At 41.9% G+C, this 24,873-nt stretch overlaps 1 protein-coding gene across 2 annotated transcripts in view; it reads right to left on the bottom strand.

Moving 5' to 3' along the window:
* The window catches only part of ACSL3 (acyl-CoA synthetase long chain family member 3), a 70,696-nt gene that overhangs the window by 11,382 nt on the left and 34,441 nt on the right, over nt 1–24,873 (bottom strand). For both annotated transcript variants that reach the window (XM_045775263.2, XM_045775264.2), the window contains 9 exons: nt 19,138–19,552; nt 10,734–10,911; nt 9,347–9,456; nt 8,338–8,476; nt 6,255–6,405; nt 4,895–5,018; nt 4,575–4,646; nt 3,127–3,266; nt 1,309–1,481 (listed from right to left, as the gene is read on the bottom strand). In XM_045775263.2, the coding sequence (XP_045631219.1) occupies nt 1,309–1,481; nt 3,127–3,266; nt 4,575–4,646; nt 4,895–5,018; nt 6,255–6,405; nt 8,338–8,476; nt 9,347–9,456; nt 10,734–10,911; nt 19,138–19,515 (1,465 nt within the window). In that variant the 5' untranslated portion in view covers nt 19,516–19,552. The remainder of the gene's footprint in view (nt 1–1,308; nt 1,482–3,126; nt 3,267–4,574; nt 4,647–4,894; nt 5,019–6,254; nt 6,406–8,337; nt 8,477–9,346; nt 9,457–10,733; nt 10,912–19,137; nt 19,553–24,873) is intronic.

Here is a 24,873-nt window from a genome sequence, read left to right as displayed (position 1 = left end):
CCCCATCAGATGGGGTGTGCCTGCTCCAGCCCCCCCAGTTCCTGCCCTACACCCATCACAGATCTTAACCTCAGGGCCCACTTCACTCACTGAAGCAGCTGCCTGGCTCATGAGTTTGGAGCCCATATCTTAAGGATGATGATCACAATGGTTTACACCCATTCCACTTTCTTATTAGAACGGACGGCTTTGCAGGACGAATAGCCTCTCCACTCTCCTCCGTCTATCACTATTTCAGAGCGAGACCTCCAAAGCCTCCCCGACAGCAGCTTATGCTATCACCCTATTTAAACTCACACACAGGAGTTCAGAAGCCCAGGCTGGAGATTAACTTTCAAGGGAAAAGCACACACCACTACTGCAAATTACTACTGCATTACGTTTCCTCTTCAAAGATCATTCGAGTATCAGAAATAAAAGGCTGGTATTTAATAATTTATAGGTTGTTTTATTTACAACATAAGCTGTAACTGATTAATCACACTCAACGCAGATCTTAGAATCAGAAACTACAAGGATCCTCAGAAGAAAGGAACCGTAGATGCACGTATTCGAGATTGCTCTTTTATTTCCTGCAACAAAGCTTAGAAGTCGCTTCCAAAATACAGAAAACATAACTAAGAACAGGAAACTACAGAAGTCATGTAAGATAAACCTGACGTAAGAATGGTACACAGGAACATTCAAGGTAAAAAGGGGGAAATGATCAGTTAAGAGGTTTAGTATCTGTCAGTATCCAGAAAATACAAGGTAGCTTTTCCCAGTACTGAGAAGCCAAAAACTTTCCTCCATAAAAGGGACACATGAGGCACTCTGGGATTCATCTGGGAACCACTTGCGTAGTGGATCACCTCCTCAATTATGTCACCATGAAAAAGCCTAGAAATGACATTCTCTAAATACACAGACCACCCCCATAAACCACTTCCGAGTTAGAGCTTTAGTAACTGTATGGAACATGTTAATTTTTCTTCATAAAAAGACATTTAATAAGTGATGTAAGAAAATAAATGTATGTAATACAGCCAATGCTTGTCACTAAAACTTCTTTTCCAGAAAGCTAAGCAGCTTTTAAGATGACATATCGTAATCTAACACGAAAGACTCCTTTAATTACTGTTTAGATGTACCCAATACCTTCTAAACACTTTATCAGTAATCACCGTACTTAGAATTTACCTTTACTCTGCTACACAAAAACCTTAACTACTTTTACCCTTCATGCTGCAGAAAACAACCCATTACCAAAGAATGCCTGGAGTTGCACCCCAGCCCTGTTGGACACACCACTTCGTGGAGAACACCAACCTTCTGTGATTGTTCCCGCACCACAAGACTCAGTCAGTCCATATCCCTGACCAACGGGACAGCAGAAACAGATGTTCATGAATCGCTGTGTGGTTGCAGAAAGTGGAGCACCTCCACACAACAGAAGCCGAATATTTCCGCCTAGCAAGCCTCGGACTTTTCGGAAGATAAACCTAAAAAAAACGAAAAGAAAAAAAAAAAAAAGAGAGAGAATCAGAGGATTTGAAGCTGAATGGGATTTTCCAAATCATTCAGACTAATCTCCCAATTGTGATATGTAAGATTTTGAGAGTCAGGCTCACACGCAAGGCCACACAGCCAATTCAAGAGATTCTCTCACCCACTACTTTAATTTTTTTGTAAGCTCGACCAAGTAAAGAACATATGATTTTCTCTTAAGAACTTTTCAAGTTAATATTTGAATTCAAAATTGTCAAATTTTGTATAGTAATGGCAAACCCATGTTTGTGGCCACAGAGTAATACTTTTATATAATTTACATATTAATACTGTGCATCTTTCTAAAATTAAGCATTAAAAACAAATTTTTTTTTTTTTTGCTTTTGCTTACTTCATTAGAAATGTGTATATACTTGGGGCACCTGGGTGGCTCAGTCAGTTAAGCGTCTGACTCTTGGGGCGCCTGGGTGGCACAGCGGTTAAGCGTCTGCCTTCGGCTCAGGGCGTGATCCCAGCATTCTGGGATCGAGCCCCACATCAGGCTCTTCCGCTAGGAGCCTGCTTCTTCCTCTCCCACTCCCCCTGCTTGTGTTCCCTCTCTCGCTGGCTGTCTCTATCTCTGTCGAATAAATAAAATCTTAAAAAAAAAAAATTTTTTTTATTAAAAAAAAAAAAAGCGTCTGACTCTTGGTTTCAGGTCAGGGCATGATCTCAGAGTCATGGGGTCATGGAATCGGCCCCTCGTCAGGCTCCGTGCTCAGTGTGGAGTCTGCTTGAGATGCTCATTCTCTCTCCCCCTTTACCCCTCCCCCTGCACGTACACACACTCTCTCTTTCAAACAACGTATTTTTTGAAAAAGAAATGTGTATATATTTGTACGATCTCTTTTTAAAATTTCACTGGGTTCTGAAGTGTTCATTGTTTTTAAAATGTCTGCTAAATTAAAAAAGAAAACAATTCAAACATCTAATTAAAATGTTTTTGAAAATGCACTAATAAAAAAGACTGCTTGCTAATAATCTTCATCAAAAAGGGAGAAGGGTAGGATTTTTTTTTTTAAATAACTCTGAAAAAGGTGAAGACCAAGGAGCAATCATTTATATATCTAAGAAGTTAATTAAAACAAGGCAGAAAAAATATAAAGTTTCAAAATCTGAAAACTGTATTCATATTCCCATGAAAACGAACTAAATGTTGTACTTTGTTTTCTAATTTCTAAATTATTTATAATTAAATCTACTTACTCTATTAGCACTACAAAAAAAAAACAGGTCTGTGGTAAAACCTATCATTTAACACTTTAAACACAAAACATTTATTCATATTTGGTTGCCATTTTATATTCGTATTGAAATAAATTTAAAAGCAAAGAAAAACTATTTCTCAAAGTAACTAAAATCACATACATGTCCCCAGAAAATAAAAGCACACTATTAAACACAGTGAAATTGTAAGTGAAACATTTTTTCAAATAATACTGCAATCTTTTTTAATTGCTCATATTCTTACGCAAGATGGATTTTTAGAGTCCCTCTGACTTTTTAAAACCAATTTATTTCTTTTAACTATTTCAATGACCTGGGCTAGTAATATGAACAAAATGATTACGTCTCTGAAGAGAGGGGGAGTCAACTGACCTGTCACACAGTGGAGTACCACGGCCTTTGGAAATCTGTTCCATTTTGTAATTATAGGCCAGAATAAACAGATTGCGCTGGAAACCACTCATTTCGTTCACTTTATTCATGACGTTTTTGTAGATCCGATCCATGATTTCCTAGATGTACAAAAATGAGTTAATACAGTCAATAATGCTATCAGCTGCCTTACGTATTGTACCTTAACATCAGATACGTATTTCTATCAGCACTGAGACATTTTAGGAGATATGTTCTGTCAGGAACAAACTTTTAAAATAGAGCCACAACTAGCTTAAAAATGGGGTTTCTATAAAAATAATGTTCATAGCACAAATATACCTAGTACTCATGAGTGGGGGGAAAAGAAAGAAGAAGAAAAGCCTTAGGGCAGTAACATTATTGTTATTGATTCTTTATATGGTTTTGCTTGTCTTATTTGTTTTGGAAAAACTAAACTCAGTACATAAATGAACAACTATATGAAATGGTTTTTAAAATTCTCATAACCTTATCTTATAAAAATACACGGAGCCACGTTCTCTGCTCACAGAAGGACCGCGGGGTTAGTTTGGTTGGTTGGTTGGTTGGTTGGTTGTCTTCATGCTGCACTCAGGAAATTTTCCTTCTCTACACTACATTTTGCTTGCTAAGCCTATTACTATGAAGTATACTTTAATGACTTGAAATGGTTTTCCCTCTGTAATTTTAAACATGAACTAAAAGTTTACATGAACTAAAAAGTAAAATGCCACACTAAGGAAACTATACACCTACAGAAACTATCAACTCCTGGTTGTTTGTATTTGGAGTAACTATGTAACTTTCCTTGGATGGAGTACTCAGGTATCTGGTAACGATTCCCAAAACTTTCAAACAAAATCAGAAGCCACATAACACTTACGTTGAGGAAACAGAAAATCGTTACTGTCCCATTTCTACTCAACTAATTCCCAGGCCCCTGCCCAGTACATTAGGATACATGGGGCTTTTCAGGTAATTCAAAGGTGCACCCACTTCTGTGTCACATTTTTGGCAACTAGGTCAGACTGTTCCTGGGGACTCAGGAGGTAATTACACAATTTGCTTAGAGAAGGAGGAAGTGATATCAAACCTTCCCCCCCCCATCTCCTGCTGGGCTCCAGGTTTCTACTAATAGCAAACATATCATGAAAATGATCTCAATAAGAAGCGATTTAGGGAAAGGACCTGATAATATCATAGGGGAGCTGAAACTGGGTATTCAGTAAATTTAAAAAATGAATAAACAGAGCTAAAAAAAAAAAAAAAAAAAGACTGAATAAATCCCGTAGAGCCCGAGGCAGTATGATCAGTAAGGAATAAATCCTGCATGAACTACCTTGTCAACAGTATCTTTTCCACTAGCATTTATGCTCTGTAGCAGAGGACAATTCCTTAGTACGCAACAACTAATGGTCAATTCTTACCGGAACAGCTGCCATCAGTGTTGGTTTCAACATGGTCGTATCCCCTTTGCTTCCTTTTTTTATTTTTGAAGACTAGAGAGAGAAAAAGTGATCTATATAAACGGATCCTTATTTTAGAAATTCGGTGGAATTCTTAGACCAAAAAGTATACTATAAATTCATCATTTTCATTTACTTATGGTAAAAAAATTTTTTTAAAACTTGAAAGTAATTATTTTTAAATGATTAACTACCATCCTTACAATATAGTGTCATACAGATACAAAACAATATGTTAAAATTTTTAATTGAGTATCTGAAGTCATGGACATTTAGCTTACCTGATCTGCTAGAGTCTGTGGTGAAGAGTAGCCAATGCGACATCCGTGAGAAAGACAGACAAGCTCAGCGCTTAATTCTAAAACGTGGGCCAGAGGCAGATACCCAATGTAAACATCTTCCTCTCTAAAAGAAAAGGAGATATAAAAGCAACTGTCAGGTGTCGTCTCTGCTGGAGAGACTGCCAAGTGAGCCCGCCCACATGGGGAGAAAAGGAGAGAGAGAGAGAGAGAGAGAGAGAGAGAGAGAGGGCACAAGCCCGTGTACGCACGCATGTGAGTGTGGGGGAAGGGAGGCAGACAGACACTGGGAGGGGTGGGGGGGGAGGGGAGGCAGACACACGGGGGGGGGGGGGGGGGGTGAGAACTACCTCTCGACCTAAAGCCCAGGAGGCAGACATGAAGAAAGAGGCTCTGTCTCCAGTGCTACTTGAAGGCACTCGCTAATTACCAGAGCTACAGGAGCCATGTGCTAAGACAGAAGGAACGGGGGCTGAGGGGCCCAAACAAGAAGGGTTCTTCTCTAGGATAGAGGAAATCATCCAAGGAGGAATGGTCTTTAAAGCTGGTGGGCTCCACAGAAAGTTCCAACAGAATCCACGACTGCTGGCTAGGAATTTCACAAGAGAGACTCCTGTTTTGAAAGTTACTTGGAAATAACAACTCATACCGTACGTATGAAAACGTGTATGTTATGTGTGTGTATGTATTTCAAGAACAGCCCCCACCCCAAAAAATATGAAGGGCAAAGACTAACCCAGGAAACCACTGCTCTTAATTTTTCTGAATCCATTCGTAAGAGAACTCTCTCTCTCCATCCCTGAATTCAGTCCCACAGTACCGGTGCGAGGGTTAACTGCTGCACGTGAGGCATCGGAAATACCCAAGCGCCACCAGGGCATCAGTACCTCGGTCATGGAGCGCTGACCCTCCAGCACCCTCGCGGGCCCATCTGACTTCCTCCCCACATACGCCCACCCTGCCCCTGCAGCTGCGGAAATTGGTCTTATAAAGCTCAGTAATTACTGGAATCGATGAAGTTACTGGTTCACCTGAATTATAACATGTTTACGTATAAAATGACTATAGCAGCAATACTATCGACTAAATTAAGGGATTTAAGTCAGGTAAAATTTACACTTTTAAAGTAAAAAGAAAATATTAACAATGATATATAAAACTGTATTTTAAACCTTACAACTGAAACTATTTTGTAACTAAAGTCCCTCTTATTTTTTGGAAGAAACGGCCTACAGTAAACAGACTCTGAAAGACTAATTTAGCCACATACGACTAAATGGCACAAACGTTAACAACCAGCACCAACAGGGACTCCTTCACAGGCAGCGACCATGTGACATACCCCAGGCCTGGAATCCGTTCCGCCATCCCAGTTATGCCGGCAATGATGTTACTGTGGGAGATCATGACACCCTTCGGAAGTCCCGTCGATCCACTCGTATACATGATTACTGCAATATCTAAGGGCCCTGGTTTGCTAAGAGGTTTGTTCTCTGAATTGGAGAAAACACACACACACACACTTCTGAGAAATGTGGTCATATCACGCATTTTTTTTCATAATCATGTCTAATAATTCGACAACTATGAACTGTATTCATTCAGAGGTCAATGAAACAGATCAAGTCCCTGCACATAAGGGACATATGTTCTACTGAGATAGATAAACCATAGATCTATAATGTAATAAGAGCTATGAAGAAAAATAAAGACAAGGTGAAATGACAGAAGATATTTAGATGAAAAAGTCAAGAAATGCTTTTCTGGCACGTTGGTATTTTAGTAAAAACCTGAATACAGTGAGGCAGGGGGCCATGGAAACCCTGGAATTGGGAGAAGATCATCTCAAGTAGAAAATCAGCGAGAGCAAAGGCCCTGACGTAGCAGCCAGGACCATATCATGCAACGCCTTCGAGGCCACAATAAAGGCTCTGGATTTCACCTGGGGTAGAAAGCAATGCTGTTTTGAACAGGGGCTTGTCATCACCAGTGACAAGGGTCACTTTGGCTGCTACGCGGCCACCTAACTTAGGGAAGAAAGGCAGTAGAGAGACAAAAGGCTACTCCAGCAATTCCACTGTGAAATAAGGGTGGTTGGGCTCGGGTACTTAGACACTTGCTAAAAACTTCTCTCCTCACAGTGGCGAAGTGGACTTGGCTACAGTCCAAAACCTGGATTCAAAGACAGTGTCCTCTATCTGCACAAGCCCAAGGGCCGCAGCCCACATCCTAGAGGTGACACAGCAGAAGGCAAAGAGAAGTGGGTCAGGGCTGGCACCCCATGCTGGACCTCCCCTAAGTGTGGACTTCTCAAGTAAGTGGGGGAAACAATTTTAAACGTGCTGCTGAGCGAACCCTTCCTTTCCTACATGCACAGATGTATTTCATGCCAACGGTCTTCATTCCAGTCCTTACTTCCTAGGCTGCCGTTCACCCCTTCATCCCACAGCGCCATCTCCACCACCTGCTAGAAACCGCTCTGAGACCAGCCTCCCGCAAGCCCCGCGTCACAGACTCCCGCAGGGTACCTGCTCTTGCTGCCGGCGCCGGCCCGGCGGACAGGCTCCTTCCCGTGGCTTCCGCGGAGCACACACGGAGCGCCTCCCTCCTTCCTCTGACCACTCTCGGTTGCTTCTGGAGGCACCGCTTTCTGTGGGTGACCTCACCTCCTTCCACAGCTATGCTTAAAAATGAACTTCTAGCTTCTCTAACTCCAAACTTAACTCCAAAGTATACACCCCTGCCCATTAAATACCCACATCTCAATGTTCCAGTAGCACTTAAAATTCCACATGCCCAACATCAATGTCAGCAGAACCCCATTCCCATTCCCGAGCCGAGAGCTTACATCTAATTAGTCACTGAGTCTCCAACTATCCTAGCAGCTTCCCACCATCCTAGCAGCTTCAATACCGTACGCTTTCTAGCATTTTCTGGCACTTATTTCATATTTCAGAGTAGGAACTTCTGGCATCACCGTGCCTAAGTGTTCAGGCAGAGGATAAAAAGATGTTCCCTCTGGAAAAGGCAGAGGTGGACCCGGGAGTGAAGGAGGGGATCTAGGTTTAGCCACTCCAGCTATCTGTTCAGACTTACAGATAATCCACATAGGACTAGTTTAATGACATTATTTAGAAAACTAACTTTAAGCCACTGAAAACTACCACAAAAGAAAAACAGGAAACCTGTATAATGTAAAAGGTATTTGAAATTTCAAACTACTACTACTTTTAGAACAATAAATTAATGTGTGTAGTCTTCTTAAACCCTACTTTAAAGGGCAAATGAAGTATACCTAGAGCGACCTTACTTCCCAAAGTGATGGTCTAGAAAGTGGTTTGTCCTTGATCTGACTTCAGGATGTGGACAACTCTGGAGAACATGGGTCACCGCAGAATGACCACAAGGACCTGGGAAAGCCGTACCTGTGCTGGCCTTGGCTCCCAGGGCCTGCACCGCAGCCATGGTGTGCACGATGACGCCCTTGGGGAACTCGGACCACGTTGGCGGCTTACCGTCCACAGTGATGATGTGCCGCAGGCGCGGGACTAACGAAACTATATCCTGGAAAAACACAAGCGTTCATTACGTTCTTCGTCGCTGTTCCTCAGGAAACAGCTCAGCAACAGACCAGGACACAGGAAAAGTCGTTTACCATAATCCGTGAATGATGCATTTCTTGCCTCCAAAAAAAAAGGTGAGGGGGTGCGCTGGTATGAATACCACTCCTTTCAAATGGAGAAGTACTAGTCGGAAATTTAAATTGCTGTTTTATAGCATTCGATTTACTGTGTGTGCCCGTTCTTTGGTAAAATCCTTATCAGCAATGTCACTTTCTTACAAAACAGGCATATAAACACAGGCTGCCTGAACTACAGAGCAGCCACAAGTCCTACCTGTTTTTAAGAGGCTCATAAAGATACGGGGGGAGGGGGAGGAATTCACTTACAAATTAGGGTATAAAAAAACTCCAGCAAATATTACTGTTTTCACAGGGAGTCATCTAGGGACTTTCAAAACCTCTTTCTCCAACAGTTTCATAAAGTCTCTTTTTTCCCTTTAAAAAATTCTAAAAACTCATAATGACTCAATGCTCCAAAAATAAATGGATTACTACTCCAGAAACAACCCTTCGAAGTTACAAATTTACTGAAAATAGACTAGAAAACAAATGAGCACAATAAAGAAAAGATAATCCCTTCACCTTAGACATGGGCATACGATGTTAACAATCTCTAACTCTCTGCACTACTTATACATAAATATGCATGAAATCTACTTTCTCTTTTCTAAGAGAGAGGAAGAAAGTACAATATTCCTAAAAGTTTACAAAGATATTCAGGATTTTAAAGATCATAAAAGTATCAATATTAGAGTACATGACACTGAGAATTCTCAAGTACTGGACAGTTGTAAAATAACCCCAGTCCTCACCTTCAACTTTGTCTGCAAGAGTTCTTTACTAGTAATGATGTTGGTCACCTCTGTTTCATTTAATCCATGAACAATAGCTGGACCTCCTAGAGTAGCATACAACGTAACAACTACAGGGAAAAGAAGGGCAAGTCAAGTATTTGCACATTTTGCGGAGGGACTAAATGTAACTGAAGTCTCTGAAAGTGGTCATGAATCCTAACAGTCTACTGAACCCTAAATTGTCAGATCCATAGTTTATTACGTAACTGTGCTATAATTACCTAAACTGTCTCAATATACTATATTGAGTTTATATACTATAAACGTTATGCCCACTCACTCTCACCCTTTCCTAATTTCCCCTAAGACTGCCAATATTTTACAACAAAATCCTTTAAGTTTTATTTCACCTACAGACATTACTCTGGGATGCCACAATGGAAGGAATTATGTCTGACTCCTAAAATGTTCTTTTTTTAGGACTTCACTGTTAACTACTTGGTACTAAGATATGAGAAAGAACATACACCAGTAAGAACGCACTGAACGTCAGGCGTAGGGTGTAGTATATTACGAAAATAAAAGGAACAGGTGGCAGCACTGCTTATTCCAGCAGAAAACTCAAGAAAAACATTCTTAGCCATGTTGAAATTTAATAATAATAATAATAATCATATGGACTTTTATTTGCTTGCTCCTAATTCACAGAAGTCAGACTTCAAGTGACTTTAAGAGGTGATCATTATTTTGAGGCTTCCCCAAAGAAGCAAACTGTAAGCCCACAAATACGAAAACAAAAAGGCTTAACAAAAAGATAAAAAAGTTTAAAAAACCAGCAGAGGCACTGACAGCAAGAAATCTAGTAAAAGTATCTCTTCTAGTCCATCTGAAAGGTGAGACAATGTCCACACTTCACGTCCCATTTTGGCACCAACGTCTGTGAACAAGCTTCCAGAACTACCTCACAGACAGGGCATCCGGACTGCCACTTAAGTAACTACAGTATGAAAGGTCCCTGTCATTTCACCCGGCTCATGGCTCCGAGCAGCGCAGTTTTAGAGGTCAACTGTTGCCACCGACAGAAGTGGGGGCGAAGTGACACTAACTTCACCAGAGGATTCCTGAGAGAATCAGCAGCGCCATCAGACCCGCAGGCCTCGTCAGCAAGGCCCCCAGGCCCTCGGGCCCCCAGGAATAGGCTCCAGTCCCCCAACTACACTGACTACACAATCTGTTTCACAACTGGTTCCTTTTCCAAAGCAGACCTCAAACTCGAAGTTCTAACAGAATGCTCCCAATTGAGACTCAAGATGGCAATTAACTTTAGAATATAATTTCCAAAGAGTGAATTACTTATAACAAACAGCATCCTCTCCCCCGCACAGAAGATCAGAAAGCCACGTACGCTGGAAATTATACATAAAGCACGCCTGCGCAGCAATCATCCATTCGGCTCTGGTTTCACAGAAGATGGCGATGTTGGTCTTCGGTTTCTGACCCAACATCTGTAAACCATTTCCAAAATTAAAAGCTCTCACAAAGACATCTTCGTAGGACAGCCAATTATAGTTTCCGAGAATAACCTGATAAAATAAACACAAAACATACAAATACCTTTTAATATAACCAAAGTATTATTTTCTAGAAAGAAGCCAAGATTTGTTCCAAGTTTTATGACAAACCAGTTATGTTTGCATGTATGTAATTTAACTATTTTTTCCTGAAAAAAGCTAGAAAGTGAATTTCAAATGAAAAAAAAAACTTTTGAAATTAGCTATTTAGTGCTTTTTAATGACAAATCTTATGCTAAGTCTTTAACTGCAATGAGGGGGGTTATTTTCAAAAATCTTCAGAGTCTGACAGGATTTTAAAGGTCAGTTTTGTCGTCAAAAGCTCATATACTGATAATTCATTTATACATCGTTTACTTAGAGGTTAGCTTAAAATTTAGCCTAGTATCAAGTACTAATGATACCAAAAATTTACTTTCCCTCTATTTATGAATTCCCAGATTTCAAAATCAACTGGTACAATATGATTTTACAAACAGAAACTGGCCAGACCCAAGATAACAGACATATTTATGCTGTTCAATTTGAACTCTCTCCCCCGTACTGCACTCTGAACAAGTCTCTACGCAACCAGGACTAGTTTTATTATTCATCAAAGTCTTTCTGTTGAAGCCATAAATGCCCACTGGCACCACTGGGCTTTCAACATTTCGTTTGTGCTTACCAGAAGCAAAGGTAACATTAAGTCTTCTTTAATAATAACCCTCTTTTAAACTGGTTAACTTATTTTTCTTTAGGAATTTTCTCCAACTTAGACCATAAATCCCCAATTATGTACAGACTGGATAAAAAGATCCCCGCTCTCCAAATACATACACATAGTTTCCAAACATAGCTGTTTCACTCATATGTCTCACACACCTTAAAACAACCTAGCCACATTCATTTCCAAAAATGCATCCAACATTTCAAGAGAGTTCTAGAAATAAGAGATTGGGTGAAGACAGAAATGGGAAGAAAAGGATAAATACTGCCCTCTAGTGTCCTATTCTATAATGGATTTAGGGAATAAATTCTTTGACGGATAAGGCAACTGGATTTAAAATACTTATTTAGCTTCACTGATCCCAACCTCTCACCTTGCTCTGCACCCTCATGAAATGCTCAGCACGGGGAGCTCCAATGACTTCAAAAGGAGCTCTGTGGCGGTGAGAAGACAGATGAAAATTTGGACAAAACGTGCACGAACTGGATTACAATTATTAAGAATTTTACACTCCAAAGATTAGCATGAACTACCTCCTAGATTCTAGAATCTAAATGATGCGCTTTTAAGTTTCAAGAGAATGTATTCATTCTGAAAGGTATTATCTACATAATCCAAGCCTTTAAATCCATATGATAGGGCCACCATGTGGCAAAGAAATGAAACCATGAGTTTAATTCAAATGTAACTGAACTGAATTTCACTTAATTCTTTAAACCACTGAATCTCCTAGTAGTCGTCTTTCCCCATAAAGATTACATTTCGAGGCACCTAGCTACCCCATTAATTTTGACTTTTGCTGGAAAAAATTCCCAATTCTAACTCTGTCCCCATGGTTAGCTTAAACCTGAGATTAAACTCATTTATTTATTCCCTGTCCACACTGCTGAAGAACATGACCTCATTCGATTCAGGATCACAGATCTCACCACCCAGCAATCCTATGACTTCCTGGTCTATTCATCTTCTCACCCTCTGAAATGGCTAACTGAAGGCTCCTCTCTACTCAAATATCCTCCACCCCCTCCCTCCCAACCCCCTCCCCCCTATTCAGGTGATAAGGTTATAATACTGTCTTATACATCACTGAGAAATTAGAAGTTCAACGGAAATGCCCTTATCTTCTCAGCACCAAGTTTAATGACCTACAAACATCTGCACTCCTGTTCTCTGCAGTCCCCCTCATGGTATTACAATGGTTGAAGTGCCCTAACAAAAGCCAAACTTACAAGCACTTCCCAAACTTCTATCTCCAGCCCCCTCTACTTACACGCCCAAGTTCAAAAACCTTATGCTTGGCCTACAAAGCCCTAAGGGACCTAGCCGTGCCAGTGTCTCCCATCAAACCCTCTTCCACAGGCTCACCTCTCCTAAGTCATTACTTCCTGTAAATACAACTTTGTCCTTTCTGTCCTTCTAACAAGTTGGGCCAGGGTAGGAACTAGGATGACGCAAGAAAGGTGCCATGGGCATAAAATTTAAAGAGGTACTCACTCTCAGGGTCTGAATACCTTCTTCGACTCTGTACTCCAAGTGCCTCACCCGCCTGGGCTCATTCCGGTTTTAGAGCCAGTGGGCACACACCTAGTCCCACTGCACAGAACGTTCATTACCCAGATCTTTGCAAAGTTGGCTCCTCTCTTGTTCAGGCCTCCACTTAGCCAAAACCTAACGAGAGAGGCTATCCCTGATCTCCAATCAGCTTTATGTCTTCATAGCAGTTTTTAATCTGTTAACTTATTGTCTCTCTTCCTCCCATACAAATGTAAGACCCGTAAGAAGAGTAACCTGTGTGTCCTCTTCAACACTGTCTCCCTAGTGCCTAAAAGAAAGCACCCGGCATACAGTCGGCACTCAGTAATTATTTGCTATACATGTGGAATGAACAGTGTAATTAAACACAATTTCAATTCACTCTGGGCCGTGAGGGAGTGTTCTAACCCCTCTCTCCTCCAGGAGCCTCATTTTTTAAAAGACTGCTTGAAAAAAAAATCCACATCCATCGAATCATTTAACCTCTAGAGCTACTTCTGTCCCCATCTCCATTTCACTGCACACATCCTTTGCCTACCACCTCTGAAATACTCTCCCCCATGAGACACAAGCATGTTCAATTCTTCCGACTCTGCGTCAGGCAAGGGAATGACTAGAGTGGCTATGGAAATGCCGGCTGTGGGGCCTCTGAGCAGCTTCCTCGTTTGTAGAGGTTGGGGGAAGAGTTAAGATTGGCCCTATGTCCGCTTCTGTGTCTCACATTTAATTGGCTGTATTTTTATTCTAGGACAGGTGTGACATACACGGGTAAACATCAATGTTATCACTCAGACCACCACTGCCCGGGACAGAGGAACTTAATCATTTACTTTGTTCAGGAACAGATGAAATTAGATGCTTTGATGATGCTAATGATGAGGGCCTCTTATCTCAGAAGATAAACTGTAAAAATAAAACGGAGATAACATACAGAACATTCTGTAAAATAAAAGCACACAAATACTTCACCATTTGGGACCCTGAAGGAGACAAGCGAATAAGGATCAAGTTTTCAGGTACCTGAGGGTTTAACCAGTCCAAGTACCAGGACTTTTGTTTTCCTTTAGCCACTTAGACCAGAAATACGTCCAATTACACACCTCCCTGCTTTCTTCGACAAAGTACACCCGGCTTCAATGACCCTTTCTCTCTGCGAATGAAGATTATGACAATTAACTGTGAGGGAGGCAGGGGGTGAAACTCTTCAGCAGGTCTGGACCACTGGTGGGGGTCGTGGGGTGGCTACCCTTTGCCCACGTTCATTCTGTGCTAAGCACGCTGCAGCTTCTGAGACTCGCACAGTAACTCTGAAGACATAGTTACCCTTACTGTCCCTACTCTACAGATGAGAATACTGAGGCATCGAGAGAGTCGGCAGAACTTGCTCAAAAATCAGAGAGCCTAAGTGACTGACAGGACTAGAATACGAATCCGGGCAGACTCATTCCGGAATCTAAACATAAATCACAAGGCTCCAACCGCACCACAGAAAGGACATGGGATGTTACTGGGCAGGTGAGGAGGGGAGGGTGGCCTGGTAACACCTGTAAAGGACCCTTTCAACTGCCCTGTGTGAGTGGATGATAATGGGGGCGAGAGTGGAAGTAGAAAACCCGGTAAAAAGGGTACCAGGAAGGGGGCTCTAAGGGGGGAAAAACTCAGACTCCTGGTAAAAAACCATGCGGTACATGGTAGTGCCTTCAGCAAACAGAGGCTGACCAGGAGAGGAACAAGTACGGAAAGGAAAACCGAAGTTTTGGCTGGGGAGAGTACTACAATAAACTAGAACACAAGCCCTGGCCGAGAGACTGAGCACTGGTTTTCATATAAATTACAATGTAAATGTCCTAACTAGTCAGAAAATAAATATCATACACACATGCTTATAGATTTTTAAAAATATGACTCTGGAGCAGGAAGTAACACAAAAGTAGGCACTAAGTGGAAAAGAAAGCTAAGTCAATTCCCAAGAACAGAAATGAGTATTTCTATTACCGTTCTGGATTAATTTAGAAGGAATGTCACAGTGAAATCTTCTTTGAAGCACTGTGATTATATAATCCCTTCTATTTTCTTCCCTCTAGTGTGTGTAAAATATGTAAGAAAAAGAATTTAAAGTGTTTCTGGCAGTTACTAAATGTTAGAACCAGCCTTGTACTCCTTTCTGTTTCACTGTAAACTTATTTTTATTCTTTGCAACCTGTTCTATTTCCTGTACATGTATTTTAAAGATCTCTGAACACCAATCCTTCACTGTTCTTCATTTCCAGAGACCTCAGTACAATGCATTCACAGCTGGGAAGGCTGGCATCGGGGGCTGCTGACACACGTTCCTGGTGCTTAGCTCTGCTGTAGTTTCATAAGCCGTAGGAAACAAGAAAAAAAGTCTGCCCAGGCTCAAGAACACGGCGGCCTCTGCTTCCCTGCCTCCCTGTGTTGGTGAAGCTGATAGCCACACTATCGTGGGCTTATCTACAGCAGATTCACCGCTGTCTTTTCCTCTGCTTATCTTCCCTTGGGAGCTCAAAACAGACTTGTAAGATACTAGATGGAAACAAAACTTCAGCGTTCATTTAATTGAAATAAAGGTCTGGGTATCTTTGATTCAACTATATCAGATACCTTCTGGGGTTAATCCCTAAGCTCAGCCCCCAAAACAGGAAGGAAGGAAACTTGTAGATACTGCTACACCACTAGCTGGCTTTTCCAATTCAATATTATTTTCAAATATGGAAACTACGAATGACGACACATTCATGGAAAACAGGGAAAACACGCGTGCGCGCCAGTCAGTAAGCACTCAGCGGAAGCCACACCAACTCCACTCTCACATCTCTACCTAAGCACCAGTTGTGAAATGTCCCCTTTTTACTCTCCTATCAGAGAGTAAATATATATATATGAAATTCCTTCTTAATTCAGTTTATCAGTGTAATTGCTTCTACAAGAAACCAAAAGCGGGAAAGCCTAGCTTGTTTGTAACACCCAGCTGAGGTAATCCACCGTCCAGTCTGCAAACCACGGTACAGCTGTAATACAGACCAGCAGAAACTCAAATCACTCTCTTCTTGAGTAAGGCTAACAGAAAACATTTGCTTCATTTATTATACAGGAAACCTAAAAATCTTACTTTCCCAATGAGTCTAATTTCAAACAGGAAAAATGTAACATTTTCTATATAAGAGGTTATATAAAGACTTCCCCAAAGAGTCTGATGAATCACAAATGCCAATTTGAAGGCAAATGTCAGCGGCAGAAAGACCTGAGAGTGAGATCCTGTAGACAGAAAAGGCTGCCGTATAAAGAGTTTTTTTTCACCTTCTAACTTCCCTATTTGAGTTCAAATATCTCCTTGTTGAATAAATGATGACTACAAAGCCACCATGGGCAGGACAGGAAGGAAATGGCCACATATGCAAACACCCAACAGGGAAAAACACTTCCCTTGTGTACACTGTGTTACCTGGCCCCATGTAAGGAACAACTGTGAAAGCTCTAGCATTTTATTTTGTCCTAATTACACTGATAAACTGAATTAAGAAGGAATTTCATATACATATTTACCATACTGATCTTTTTACACAGTTGGAAGCTAGTCCGCTGCTCTAAGTACTGAATGAAGACTGACAAATAGTGCCAGTCCCGTAAAATGCCTGTAACTCGCGATTCTGGGGAAAAATTAAACCTTCTGCTAACAGAGGACTCCTGTTATATATGCTGAGATTAAACACAAGGGAACCCAATCTTTGAATTCAAATAGCATTAGACCAAGAAACAAAAATGAATATTTTTAAGAGAAGGCATGCAAGTGGAAAACTTTAGCACCTCAGAAAGTTTTTCGTGCCTTTTAGAACTACCAGATCTCTCAAAGATGAATTCAAGGATGGTATACCCTAAAAAGTAGCAACTAAATATAACAAAAACTCAGACACCATTATGATATAATGTTTTGCAAGTTATAATCTATAGGTTAGAGAAGAGTAAACACACATGCTTAACTACATGACTTCAATTTCGAGTAATGTGCTGACTCTCCAGATAGACCTTAAGTTTTAAGTGAGGCAAAACTAAGTCAGCACTAGAAATAGAGAGAGAATATGCCTTAAAAGTCGAGGGACCATGATCATTTCCCCAAGCCACTTCTGAGACTGTAGGGGGGCACTGCTAATGTGGCAGGCAAAGTGAGACACAAGATCACTCTACTTAAAGGGGATGGACACTTACAGATTTTGTCATCTAGAGTTAGAATAACATTTTTAATTTCTAGGAGTTACTGGTGTTAACATGTTTGCCATCTCCTTTATGTTTAAAAGAAAGACTCTGGAATTTGTGTGGATAAATGCCAAAATTACTGGGCGATTAAGTTAAATAACATCCCCCTGGCCCTGAAGTCACAGGGGAAGCTGAGTATTCCATTCCATGGTGTGACTGTTTGAACCTTCCTCTGAGACCTGAGAGCTTTCATGACTAACAGAAAAAAGGCAGCTGGAAAAACAACTTCACCTACACACAAAATGAATCTATAACCTAACCAAATTATCAATCAATCAAAGATGATTACTGATCATCTTACTGCCTCTAAAAAAAATCTTATCTTCAATTTTTACCTACTGGAGCTTGAAAAACGGCTTGTAATAGAGTCATGGCTCCAAGTTCAAAATTAGCATTTTCATGCCATTTCTATACTCACTATCCTTCACAGTGTTGCATTACCCCATGTGTCTCTGTGGTCACTCATATAATTTTGCCCACCCAATTCCCAAGACAATGGTAATATAATAAAAACCAGAGCATTTACACTAGATGCCAAGCTGTGTGTGTGTGTGTGTGTGTGTGTGTGTGTGTGTGTGTACACACATTCAGTTTATCCTCTCGACAACTCTGAGAACTGGCATTTGTTTAAGGAGTATGGAGCAAGACAACCTAGGTTCTAGTCCTGGCTTCACCACTTCTAGCTGGAACGTCCTTGCAGAAGTTAACCTATCTGGTGCCATCATCTGCAAAATAACAACGATAACACGAACTCATAGGGCTATTTTAAGTCTTAAGTAAGTTGGTACGTGTAAAGAACTTGTAACAGCCTGGCTCATAAGAAATGCTAATGAACATCAGCAATAATCATTATCTTCATATTAAATAAAATAAACTGAGGCAAATTTGTTAAATAACTTTTCCAAAAGTCACACAGCTACTAGGTGGCAAAGCTGAGATCCAAACCCAGAGTCTGGATCTGGAATCTGGGTTGGTTTTTGTTGTTGTTGTTGTTTTTTAATCCAGGTTCTTAATCACTATGCTATACCGCCTCTACGGATCTCATCCCGCAGGTGCCTGGGTGGCGCAGTCATTAAGCATCTGCCTTCGGCTCAGGGCGTGATCCTAGATCCCTGGGATCGAGCCCCCCATCAGGCTCCTCCACTGGGAGCCTGCTTCTTCCTCTCCCACTCCCCCTGCCTGGGTTCCCTCTCTTGCTGGCTGTCTCTCTGTCAAATAAATAAATAAAATATTTTTTTAAAAAAAGGATCTTATTCCGTTTCAAATCAATAACACAGGTGCTACTGTCTATATTGGTGAAAAGAAATTCTTAAAAAATCATGCAGTTGCCACCACCAAAGTACCAAGACATTAAGCACCCAATGGAACCTACATTAAAATGAGGAACAGTAGGCCTCACATTCCAAAACCCAGAACCATCTCAAGCACACACAGGTGTTTGTGGGACCACCAGGGAATACGGTTTCAGACCCAAAACTGCTCTAGACATTCTACTCCAAGCCGTGGCAGACATTTGGGCTCAGTAGGCATTCTGGCCAGTGTGGGATAATTCAGAACAAATCTGTGCGGCACAGTACAGGAGATCAGAGCACAGTCCCCTGCCCACCCTGCTTCTCCTGCCACACCAGCCACCTCGGACGGCAGCAGGCTGTCCTCATCCCTTGCTGCCATTTCGGAGAGAACTTATTACTCAGAAGAAAGACAAAGGCAACGAAAGATCACCTTACCTTTTTAAAAATTTTTCCATTTGGTTGTACTTCATCTTCCTCATTTAAAATTTCACGTGTTCCCAAGAGTCTTTTGTCCTTAAATTTGTTTTTTGCATACATAAAAACTTTATCTAGTGTGTCACATCCAGGGTATAATACTGAAGCCAAACCATCCAAACTGTTAATAGATCTGTATGCAGACTCGGGTTTTGAATTTACAGGCTTTGCTTTAATTTTGTTTGCTTTTTCTTGTCTTGTCTCAAACAAAAAATAATATGGAATGTATGTTAGAACAGTATAAAGTGATATTAGAAAACGTATGAAATACAAAAGAATGGGATTGATGGTCTGTTTTAGCTTCATGGTAGATGGTTTTGAAGATACGTGGTTATTCATAAGTGCTCAAAGAGTGGAGTTAACGGATTTCCAGAATCTAGAAGGAAGGGGAAAAAAAAGGTATTAGTTCAAAATCATTTTAAAGTAACTGTAAAGAAAAAAATCTTCGTATCAGGCAAATGAAGATATACTTTTGCCCAATGAAGCAGCAGCTGGCACTGGCCTCCAGCAATGTCCAGTCCACTCCCAGTATGGTCGAGTGAGTCTCTTACAACTATTAGCAAAGGATATAACCACAGAAAAGTTTCCACACCATTCTGTAAACAGGTGGCTTTTCAACCTAACCCCAAGTGTCCACAAACACTTCCCGGTGGTGAGGAGAGAGCAAGCTGAAGGCTGACATCAGAATCAAGGCCAAAATCGTACCGCTCTCCTGTCCACCCCTCAGGGATGCCGAGCACTCTGCAGCCACGCCACCCTCCTCCCTCGCGGCCCCGGCAGCCTGTTCAACAATCATGCGTTCTCTCCCAGTGGGCTCCAGTCTCTCAGTCTAGGCGGCAGCAAGCAACTGGTGTTGGCAAACAACAGAGTTCACTTCACAGTGATATTTTTCAGTGTGGCAGGCTGAATTGTGAAGCAAGAAGGCAGTCAACTCTGGCCATTTCTACTTTGCATTCATCAGATTTATGACCATCTCCCATGTGTCAGACCCTGTTCTCAGTGCAGGAACAGCCACAGGGAACAACAGTCTCCGCTCCTTCTCTCAGGGAGCCGCACATTCACTGGGAGAGGAAGACGACAAACGCACATAAGCGTGCCAGGTGATGCTAAATCCTCAGAGGGAAAATGAAGCCAGGAAAGGGAATGGGCGAGGCTGGAGAGACGCTCTAGTAAAGGGTGGTCCACAGGAGCCTCTGCGGCCAGGGGTATCTGAGCAGAGCCTGACAAGGAAGAGGGAGAGTGGGCCAGGTGCCTAACCGGGGGAAACGGGAGCCCTCCAGGCAGAGGAAACGACCTTTGTGTGGTAGGCAGGTAATAATAACATTAAAAAAAAAAACTGAAGCGAACTACTTATTATTCCATCCAGCTCCAAATCCAGGGTCATGATTTCTAGCATTCTCATCTCCTGCCCCCAACTCCATCCCGGAGAACTTCGATTCTAGGCCCACGTGGCCAGGAAATGTGAGGAAGCTCCACCACAGGCACAGCAGCCCGAGAACACCAGGCACCGCCGGTCCTCAGCTCGCTCACAACGTAACTGCAGAGAGGCTCCGACCCGGCAAGCCCGGAGGGGACAGCCCCAGGCCAGGACCCCACTCACAGAACACGGGACAGGCTGCTGTCCCTGCCCCTGGCTCTGGAGCAGCGGCACGCAGGTTCCACACAGGCCGACGCAGGCTGCAAGAACAGAGAGCCCCTCAGCAATCCCTGAGTGGACTGACCTTGGTCGGAACAGAGAACAGGGGCGCTCAAGCCTCGTGGCACCATGGAAACAATGGAGACTTCGGGGATGAGCGACCAAGATGAGATGAGGCTGGTAGTTCGTGCCAGCAACAAGGAGGAGTTGACCAAATAGACGCTTAACAGAATCGGGGAAAAAAGAACAGAAGAAGAGCCCTTCTGGAGTCAGGGCCGCTCCAAGACTGCCCTCAGATAACCCCCACAAAGGCCATCTAATTCACAGAATCACACTGTGAGGCAATTTATGGCCCAGGACCTGTCTAACACAATAACGCAATCAGCCAGCTATCAGTGGAGAGTAATTGCTGGGCGGGAACCAACAGAGGCAGACGTGGCCCTTTAACAAGGAGATCAGAGAAAGAGATGGTTGAAGAGTCCTCCTAAAACCGTGTTGTCATCCCCTGAAGAGAGCACTTCAAGGGAACTCCTGTCTGTTCCCAAGGCTGTCCCCACTGAGGAGCAACACCAAGGACGCACACCGGTGGGGGGGGAGGGTGTTAAAGGCACTGAACAGGCTCAACGAGTCACTGAACAAATGACAAGCAACACAACAACAAACCAGGGAAATGGGGAGGGGGATCAGCATTCAGAAATGCTATGAAAGATCTTAAATGTGCAGTTTACAACAAAAAATTATGCAAATAAGCAGGGAAGACCCAAACACTGGAGGAGAAAGGAGGCAACAGAAATCATCCTTGAGAGGGCCCTAATGTCAGACTCAGACAAGACATCAAAGCAGCTATTATAAACATGTTCAAAGAACTAAAGGAAACCATGCTTAAAAATTAGAAGTCCAGGGACGCCTGGGTGGCTCAGTTGGTTAAGCATCTGCCTTTGGCTCATGTCATGATCCCAGGATCCTGGGACTGAGTCTGGCATCAGGCTCCATGCTTGGCGAAGAGTCTGCTTCTCCCTCTGCCACTTCTCCCCCTGCCTGCGTGTGCGCTCTCTCTCTCTCACAAATAAATTTTTTAATAAAAGATTAACATTAAAAAAAAAAAAAACCCTAAAAGTCCAGGGGCGCCTGCTGGCTCAGTCAGTAAAGTGTATGACTCTTGCTCTCAGAGTTGTGGGTTCGAGCCCCACGATGGGTGTAGAGATTACTTAAAATCTTTTTTAAAAAAAAATTTAAAAGTCCAATGCTGCAATTTTACAAAATAAAGATTATCTCCAAATTTGCCCATCCATAGCTGGTAAGAAAGCCAAAAAATCCCCAGGCTCTGTTCACCATTACATGCTGTTTTCTTTGTTAATGTATGGTGCAGTAATTTGGAAAAAAGAGTCCGGGGAATCTAGATTTGTGCCATTAAGGGCATGGGGAGCCACTGAAGGTTTCTATATGGGAAAGTAACACCATGAAAACAAATGATCCTACTACTTCCAAAGACATCAGACCTGCAAAGAATAGATGTATTGTCACAACCCAGGAGAATGATGTTATCTCAAGACCTACTCGCCCTGAAATTTAATTTCACGTATCTGTATTCTGATTTTAAAAATAACATTGTAATAAAGAAACTTTTACCTGCAGATGATTGTATAAGATGATGACTGTATAGAAAATCCCTAAGAATCCACTAAAAAAACTAAGAGAACAATAGTTCAGCAAAAGCTGCAGGATGCAAGACAATTACACACACACAAAAAATCAACTGTATTTCTATACACCAGCAATAAATACATCAGAAAACTAAGTTAAAACAATTATATTTACAGGGCACCTGGGTGGCTCAGTCGGTTAAGCAGCAGCTCAGGTCATGGGGCTCCCTGCTCAGCAGGAAGCCTGCTTCTCCTTCTGCCCCTCTCTTCCCCCTGCTTGTGCTTGCTCTCTCCCCGCATCACCCCCCCTCCCGTGTCAAATAAATAAAATCTTTTAAAAAACACACACAATTATATTTACAACACTATCAAAAGTAATACTTAGCCAATCCTCTCGGGGCCCCTCCCTCCTCAGGAGCTTTGTACTATCACTTTGCTACTGCTCAATAAACCTTGCTTTGCTGCCCACCACTCTGGTCTACCTCTAAAAAATAAATAATAAATAAATAAAAGAAAAAATAATACTTAGGATGAGACATAACAATAAGTGTAAAATTTGTACTATGAAAACCATAAAACACTGTTTAAAGATATTAAAGATCTAAATAAATAGAAAAACATCCGTTTATAAATTGTAAGACTTAATACCGTTAAAATGACAACATTCTCCAAATTGATGTACAGATTCAGCACAATCCTTATCAAAATCTCTACTGGTTTTTATACAGAATTTTGTAAGCTGATCCTAAAATCTACATGAAAATTCTAAGTAGCTAAGAACAGCCAAAACAATCTTGAATAAGAACAAAGCTGAAGGGCTCATATGCTGAATTCCAAAACTTAGTACAAAGTAATAGTAATCAAGACAGGGCAGTACTAGCAAAAGGATGGGGGGAAGAGGGAGGCAAGAAAACCGAGATTTTGAAGAGATGACACCACATCACTGGAACAAGCACCCAACGCAGCAGGTGTTCATCCGGGAACAATCAGCCACTAGTCGAGCAGGGTGGGGGAGAGGAGGGCAGGGAATTACAGTCAAAGTGCTGGTGAAGAAACTTCATTTGCATTTCAATGCACACCACAGATCCTAGTTTTTAGAAAATACCTTTACGCTAAAGAGAGCAGAAACCGGCTGTGAGGCAATCAGATAAGAGAGTTGAGATAATCCTTCACTCCTAGGAGTAAGGCGGCTGGAGTGTGTGACAGTCGCCAGCAGCCAGGAGTTCCAGCTCCTGACTGTCCAGCGGGTGGCAGCAGCAGCTGCTCCTCCAGCCCTCCCCAGCAACGGAAATCTTGCTTAAGACAGCGCAGGCGGTTTCTGTACCCGAATCCTAGAGAATAAAGCCACAAATCAGAGTTGCAGTGAAAAGAAGGCTAAACGGTTTGGGTGCCTTCAACTGAGACAGAAATCTAAGCATTAGCTGGTCAGCAGTGGAATGGCTGGTGGAAAGGAGATGAATACAAGTCTTGAAAATGAGGAGTTTAAGATGTCTGTTGAGTCATCCAAATATAAACTGTGAAGGTTAAGAGGGACCAGAGCTAGAAGCACACATATGGAGCCATCATCAGATGAAGGATGAGAACCGTAGGAAATCTCCAAGATCAAGATAAAGGACAGAAAACTTTGGAGGGAAACCAGAGCCCAGAGGGAGCAGGAAAATCCCACTGACAAGAGCAATAAAAGCAGAACCTGGAGAAGGCAGTGCTGTGAACGCCAAGGGTTGGGAGAGCCAAGGAGGAAGTGTTCAGTAGCATCAACGGCAGCCTACATGTACCAGCCGCAGCAATTAAGACACTGCATTGGTCTGAAAGTCTTCTGAAGACTCTACCCTTTTCTAAAACAGGGTAAAATACAAACCTCTGGCCAACAGCATCCCATCCGCTGAAGGGACTGTGGAAAATCTAGAGAACTAGGAAACAGTCATGGTGCTCTATGATGTTGCCTCATTTTACAGTTGAGTATCACCTTTCAGAAAGCAAACCTGACAATTAAGTCTGTTCATCATTTCCTTCATGATTCTAGGTTTACAGTCCATGTTAATAAGGCTTCATTCATACCAGGGTTAAACTAATGGTCTCCTATATTTTTTCTACTATTTGCGTAATTTTTACATTTAGATCTTTAATAAATATGGAGTTTATTTTTCTATATTGTGTAAGGAAGAAAGCTAACTTTTTCTTTCAGATGAACTACGTGAACTGCTTATTAAATAAACCACCCTTTTCTCGATTAACCGTAATGTCACCTTCAATAGTAAGTCCTTGTTCGCAACTGGATCTGTTTCTAGACACGATTCTGTTCCTTGGATCTACTGCTCTGCCATGCTTCCAAATACAGTGGACCCACAGCAGTGCTTCTCAACTGTGATCCACAGACCAATCACATCAGAATGACCCTGGGGCGTACTGAAGACGACG

This window comes from Ursus americanus, chromosome 1, assembly GCF_024610735.1.
Source record: "Ursus americanus isolate L20-20 chromosome 1, mUrsAme1.1.p, whole genome shotgun sequence".
Lineage (NCBI taxonomy): Eukaryota > Metazoa > Chordata > Mammalia > Carnivora > Ursidae > Ursus > Ursus americanus.
Note: the sequence above shows the minus strand (reverse complement) of the source record. Positions and strands in the feature narration are given on the sequence as shown.